At 34.1% G+C, this 7,383-nt stretch overlaps 1 protein-coding gene across 1 annotated transcript; it reads left to right on the top strand.

Moving 5' to 3' along the window:
• Positions 1-5,691: 5,691 nt before the first annotated feature.
• Positions 5,692-6,339, top strand: LOC108482608 (pectinesterase inhibitor 4-like). The gene has a single exon (XM_017785735.2). It carries the CDS (start codon positions 5,692-5,694, stop codon positions 6,337-6,339), a length of 648 nt encoding a protein of 215 aa, XP_017641224.1.
• The last annotated feature ends 1,044 nt before the right edge of the window (positions 6,340-7,383 follow it).

The following is a 7,383-nucleotide window of genomic DNA, read 5'->3' as shown; positions in this document are numbered from 1 at the left end:
GTTAATTTGAGAAAAAGACTAAATCGCGTAAAATGCAAAAGTTACATTCTATTTGATAAAGGTATCTAATTGCTATGAATTATTAAATGAAAGGTCCTTATGTTGTAATTAGTCCATTGATAGTGGAGATGGACATAAATGGCCATAAAATGAATGTTTTTAAATGGTTAAAATTGTAAATTAACATATTTAATTAAACAGAAAGCATTTCATTCATCATATTCCATCTATATTTCTGAAAATGAGAAAAGAAATAAGGTTTTGAATGCTCAAAAACATCCGGCACTTGTGTGGCTTAATTGAGGTATGTATTTTACTCAGTTTTTTATGATTTCTATGTTTTTGTGATCGTTGCTTTGAGTACTAGCTAGCCGGTACCCTAATTTCTAAATTTGTAGATGATTTTGAAAGTTTCCATTGATGAATTCTTGGGTTTTTGAATGTTTGATGATGAATAATGAAAGCCTGGTGTTTGATATACATGTTTTGTAAAGTGATTTTGAGTAAAAATGCATATTAGAGGTTAATTTGTGAAAATGTGAAAATGACGGGTTAAACGTGTGAATAAATGAAAGTTTTGGGCTGCTAGGGACCTTAGGAAGATTCAGCTAAGGTTTTGATGAAATTTTGTATATTTGGTGTTTTGTGCATTAAGGACTAAAATGTCAAAATGTGTAACTTTAGGGGCTAAAGTGCAAAAATGCCCAAATATGTGTTTGTGGATGAAATTGAAAGAATTGGTGATTAAATGGGTTAATTCTAAATACATATAGACCAAGAAAGGAAGAATTCGGATTTAGATCGAGGAAAATCGAAGGTTGTAGAGTAATCAATCCAATTCATCCATTTCGAATGTGAGGTAAGTTTGTACGTGGTAAATGAAGTTACAATTATGTTTTTAATGTTTTAATAATGCATAAATTGTATATTTGCGACTACGACTGTGTACGACAACAAGTCTACGATGTTTGGCACTTGGTGTGCGTTTTGATATAGCTTCGGCTATATACAGCACTTAGTGTGCGAATTGAAATTGCATTGGTTTTATGTGGCACTAAGTGTTCGATACCGAGATAGCTTTGGTTCAATGTGATGGCACTAAGTGTGCGATATCGTTATAGCTTTGGCTAAACATTTATGCACTAAGTGTGTGAGTTCTTAAAGTAATGAAAGATATCCGAACAATTTAACGTATTGAACAAAGAGGTGAGGATGAAATAAATAAATACGGGAAAGTACAACTATGTACAATACCTATGTGGTAGTTGATATTATGTGTATGAAACTTGATGAAATGGTATATACAAGATAAATGGTTATGGATTAGAATTGAATAAAGAGATGAGAACTGTTAAGTGTTTATTAGTTGATGATTTAGATAATATGAACTGTTGAGTATTTTTGGTACGAACTTCCTAAGCTATGAAGCTTACTGTGTGTTATTTGTCTGTGTTTTATAGATTATTGAAGCTAATGCAGACATGGGGATTGTCGGGAATACGTTATCACACTATCGATTATCTCGTTGGTATTTTTGGTAACCTTGTATATATGGTATATAGCATGTATAGGCTAGTGATATTTTGGTATATTTTGAGTCATGATATTAGCCATGAGATTTGGCTTGTAAATGTGGTATGCATAACCGTCTAAATTGGCTTGAATTATATGTTTGGTGAGTGTTATATGTGATGTATATAATGCTTTATGAATCGGTTTGGTTCGAGATAATGATATAATGAGTTTTGTTATATGAAATAGATGATATTATGATGAATTAGTGAATAGGAAATATATGCAAGCTGTGATGATTTTGGCATAATAATTTGGTATAATTTGAATATGGAATTGATTAGTTAAAATGGTTAATTATATATGTTATGTTATGTGTATGTTTTGATGGGTTTTGGTTGCTTATAAATGACTTGAAATGGTACCAAATAAGTTGATTTGTATGCATGATTGTAGGATGGCAAATTGGCTTTCCAAATGGTCTATTTTTGTCCGCACAGGCAAAGACACGGGTGTGTATCTCAGCCATGTGCGACACATGGCTATGTTACACGGACATGTGTCCCTTGGGGTAGCCCTATGAATTTAAGTCAGTCTCGAGCATGGGCTAGACACACGGGCGTGTGGTTAACCGCGTGACCCAAGTTAGTTTCGACCACGGCCAAAGCACATGAGCATGTCTTCGGCCGTGTGGTACAAGTCAATATGTATGCCCTGTTTTCACATGGCCTGCGCCATGGGTGTGTCGGGTGGCCGTGTGAGGCACACGGTCTGTTCACACGGGAATGTGACCTATGATTTCATGAAATTTTTCTAAGTGTTTGGAAATTTTTATATGCGATCGGTTTAGTCCCGAACCACTCTAAATCATGTTTTAAGGTGTTGTAGGGCCTCGTAAGGGACATTGTGAATGAATTTTATTTATGATTGTATAAATATATGTGAATGAGATGTATTTTTCGGTAATGCCTCATAACCCTATTCCGGCGTCGGATACGAGTTAGGGGTGTTACAAAGAATCCCAGCTTATATATATATATATATTTTTTTTGCATGATGAAAAATAATTTTATCTTGATAATTATTTTTCTTAATAATATCATTTCTAAAATTTAAATTTCTTAATTAAATAATGTATCCTTCAATTGGACTCAACACTCATTAGATAAGCTTACTCGTGTTATATATAGTCATTCTAAAATAGGGTTTATTCTATTTTAGTCACTTCAATTTTTTTCTCAATTCAGCCACTCTAAATAAGATAATTATGGGAATTAATCATCGACATTGAAATTTTTGTTTTCTTTTAACGGATTACTGATGTGGCACATTAGCAAATTAAGTGACTGACACATGAATTTTTTTTTGTTGACTTTTGAGTAAAGCTTAGGGACCTTCCTATAATTAGTCCTAAACTTTATAGAGGAGTCTGTAAACTTTAATGAAAAGTCAACAAAAGAAATGCCACTTGTCAGTCTCTCAATAGGTCAATATGCCATATCACAATCTGTTAAAAAAATGAAAATTTTAACAATAGCAATTAATCCGCATAATTATTTTATTTAGAGTGTAAATTGAAAAAAGGGTAAATTACACCAACAATCACTCAACTTTGGGGTAGTTGAAAAAACAGTCACTCAGGTTTGAATTCAGTCACTCTACTTTCGAAAAATAACACAACAGTTACCACTAACCATTTTCTGTTACAGACGTAACGGAGATACCATTTTTCATTACAGGCTTCCATTTTCCATCCCCCTCTCTCATCCCTTTCCCTCTTCCCCACCATCCCTACTCCTACTCTGGTTCTTTCCTCACCCCACCGTTCCTTTGCTAACCCACTTCCCCTACTCTGATTCTTTCCCTCTCCCCTACCATCCCTCCTCCTACTCTGATTCTCTCCCCCTCTTCCCCACCATTGCTTTAATTGAGCAAGCCCCTTTACTTTTTTGTAGACCTCCCCACCCTTTCCCTCTCCCCCTTTCCCCCTATTCTTTCTTCACCATTATCCCCACCCCATTACCATCGTTGCCGCTGTTACTGCTCTGTTCCATTGTTTTGCTATAGAAACAATGTTCTTTGATGACTAGTTGGAACTGGTATGGGTGGTCTAACAATGTTCTCTGACGACATCCAAAATATGATAGAGAACGGCTATAGAAAAATAACACCATTCTTCATTCCCTATGCTATAACAAACATGTTATCTACCTTGCTAGCCATTGATCTTTCTTATTTTCTCTGCCATTTTCTCAGTAACCAATCGAAAATTATGTTGGTTTGTAGTCGTCAATGTTACTTTTTTCTCAAAGATGCTTTCTTTTTTTTCCCTCTTTGATTATACTTATCATTGGAATCTTCAATTTGGTTTAGAATATTATTCCGACTAGTTGAATCATTCTTCATAAATTGTGTTTAACTAAGCAATTTCTTAGGGATTTTTGCTGCAAAAACTTGTAGATATTTTATAGTTTGCAAGTTTTTGATGATTTGGTCTATTTTAGTTTTGATACGCGATCTTAGGATAAATGATGCTTAGTTTTTTAATCTGCTAATTAATGTTAAACCTTAAAGCTGGAAATTTCCCCAGTTTTCTACTAGAAAGAGAGGAAAGAAAAGAAATTGATATAGCTTTAATTAGTCCTGATAAAAAGTCCTAATGCAAGCCAATATCACAAATACCAATTCATTCAGAAAAAAGACATAGAAGAAGAAGAAGAAGGTTAAAAAAAGAAGAGTGGAAGTTTCATTTAGGGATTTTCATTATTGTTGCTCTCATGGTTGAACCTTGGGTGAAGGCTATGATATTGGGTTTTTATTTTTTGTCCTTACCTTTAGTGTAAGGAACATGCTTCTGCTAGAGTTTTCTTCTTTCTGTAAAATTTTGCCACAGGTTGATACTAGTTTTGTAATCCTGACTGTCTAGTTCTTACTTCATTGTTGCGATTACTTTAAGATGACTGGTGGACAGGGTGATTAAAACATTTTCCCCATATTGTGTAATGTCTTTGGAAATAGGATTATGTGTCAACTATCTTTGACAACTTGGCTTGAGGGTTAGCAAAGGGATGGTGGGGAAGAGGGAAAGTATTAGAGTAGGAGGAGGGATGGTGGGGAAAAGGGAGAAGGATGGGAGAGGGGGATGGAAAATAGAAGTTTGTAACAGAATATGGTATCTCCGTTACGTCTGTAACGGAAAATAGTTAATGGTGATAGTTTTGTTTTTTTTAAAGTTAAGTGACTGAATTGAAATCTGAGTGACTGTTTTGTCGGTTACCCCAAAATTAAATGACTGTTAGTGTAATTTACCCCTAAAAAAATTAGAAATTTTATTTTAGAATGTAGTTTACCTGTATATATTACTTGTGTGTCCCACGAAAAAAGCCTTTGGTTGTGCAACTTTTCTCGCATCCTGCATGGTAATGCAAAGGACATGTGATATGAAATTATATATCCGTACCATCTTCAGGAGTTTTGACTTTTTCGATGCTTTGATTCTGATTGTCGAAGATGCCACATGGTAAGCACATGGCTTGCCTTGCCTACGTCTTCACATGGAAATTTACTTACCATTTTTTTCAATCTTATCTCAAATGTAAAATATAACTTTTTATTTAAATTTCAACGTTGTTAAGATCAACCAAATCTAGTGACATAATTATTCTACTGCTTGTAATTATTTAATGAACACCAAATGAAATACTTCGCCTACTCACTAATACTTCACAAGTTATACTCGTTGTAATTTTGTGTATTTAAGTGCGTACAAGCCTCGTTTTACCAAGGAGACATCCGAAGTGAGAATATATCCTTTTGCTTCTTTTTTTTCCTTTGAGTATCTTCTTTCCTGCTGAATAAGTTTAGAATAATAAATATAAATGAAGTGCAGGTTACTAGATTCTGTTTCAATATAATTTGCATGTGTTTCCACATCCCAACCAAGACGGGCTGGCATTGCAGAGCCAGTGCTCTGAGTGCATGCAAGCTTGATCTGCAACATCTTTAATAATTAGTTAATTAATATGCCATAGATCATTAATATTCGCTAATCTCCACCTCACACTGTTTACAATTGAAAAGAAAGAATAAAAAAACAATACCAAAGCACAGCATAGAGTTTACTTTATATAAATGTGAACCTGAGTTCAGATTTACAAACAACATACAAAGAAACTGAAAATGGAAGCAGCAGCTAGGAGTTGGAGAAGAAGCTCTTCTTCACATTCTTTGTTTCAATTCTTCATATTTTCACTTGCCATTCTTCTCCTCATGTTAAACGTTCCAACTGTCTCTGCAAGCGAAACTACCAACAAAGCTTCTCGTAAGACCTACAAAAGCTTCATAAAGAAAGCCTGCAATTCAGCCACATATCCCAGCGACTGCTACAAATCTCTTTCCAAATACGCACCCGCCATTAAAACAGATCCAGAGAAGCTCTACAGGGTTTCCTTATTCGTCACTATAAAAGCTGCTCGTAAAACATCCTCCTCCATATCCACTCTTTGGAGACTAAAGGGTTTGAGTCGTACAGAGCGAGCCATCGTCCGTGATTGTGCTTCAACAATAAGTTATGCCATTGACGAGATGAAGCAATCCTTGACGGTAATGGCCAATATACAAGGCGCAGATCATAAGTCTGAATTAATAGAAAATATAAGGACATGGGTTGCTGCTGCATTGACAGATGAGGGCACATGCACGGATGAATTTGATGGCCAGAAAGTGAGCTACGAAGTGAATAAGAACATCAAGAAGACTGTGTTGAATCTCTCCAAGTTGACCAGCAATTGTTTGGCTCTTCTCAATACTCTCTCTAATCGTAGCTAATTACAGCACTACTAGTGCTCACTGTTTACCTTTGTACCTTTCACGTAGTACACTTTTTTTCTCCGTATACCTTCGGCAGTTTAAATGAAAATTTCCAATCTTTTTGTCTCAACAGTGTTTGCACCAATATTGTGATTTGTGAATACGTTTCGTTGTTCTTGGCCAATGATATTAACATTTTCTTGCATGAATGATATAAATTGGAAAATGTTGCTTGGAAGATGTAATACCAATGAAGTAGGAGTTCATGATCATGGTCAACCTTGTTTAATTCCACCATTATTTTTAAACACAAATATCGCCCCTCTCTTTGGGTTCCCATGTGCCAATACTTCTTTGGGTAATCTACAAAAATAGTTACTTTTATTTGAATTAGGTTACATTTTAGTCACTTATATTTAAAATGTTATGTTTTAGTCACTTATGTTATTATTTTGTTACGGAGTGATCACTCTACCGTTAAGTTCTGTTATCTCTCTAATGGTAATCCTAGGTGGCCGTCCAATTAGATTTTAGGTACCAACTTGAATTTCTAAATGGGATGAAAATAGATTTTTAATTAAAAAATTTAATTAATTAAAAATTTCAAACCTAAACCTTAACTAGAAAAACTGTTCATCTCATCTTTTTAATTTTTCTTCTGTCTCTTATTTTTTTCAATGGTTTTTTTTTCATTTGACTGAAAAAACTATTATTAAGATCAAAATAGTTGAAATCAGCAATAAGAAAGAATAATCTGGAATACCCACAAAGAGATTGTGAATATACAAGTTGATTCAGATTAGAAAAAATTTGATTGAGAAACCAATTATTCAAGAACTATGAAAGAACTAGAAAATATAATAATTAAGAACAAGAACAGTGAAAATAACAACCCTTTTCTGAAAATTTTAAAATTAGCTTGAATGAAACATGTTCATGAAAACATGTTTCTGGTTGCATTTTATGGGATGTTTACTGACGCAAAATAAAATACATGTTTTCAAACAATTTCAAAAAAGTAGAAGAAAATTTTAAGAATTTTAATTTAACGTTTTCATCAAA

Source organism: Gossypium arboreum, chromosome 1 (assembly GCF_025698485.1).
Source record: "Gossypium arboreum isolate Shixiya-1 chromosome 1, ASM2569848v2, whole genome shotgun sequence".
NCBI classification, from domain to species: Eukaryota; Viridiplantae; Streptophyta; class Magnoliopsida; order Malvales; family Malvaceae; genus Gossypium; species Gossypium arboreum.
Note: the sequence above shows the minus strand (reverse complement) of the source record. Positions and strands in the feature narration are given on the sequence as shown.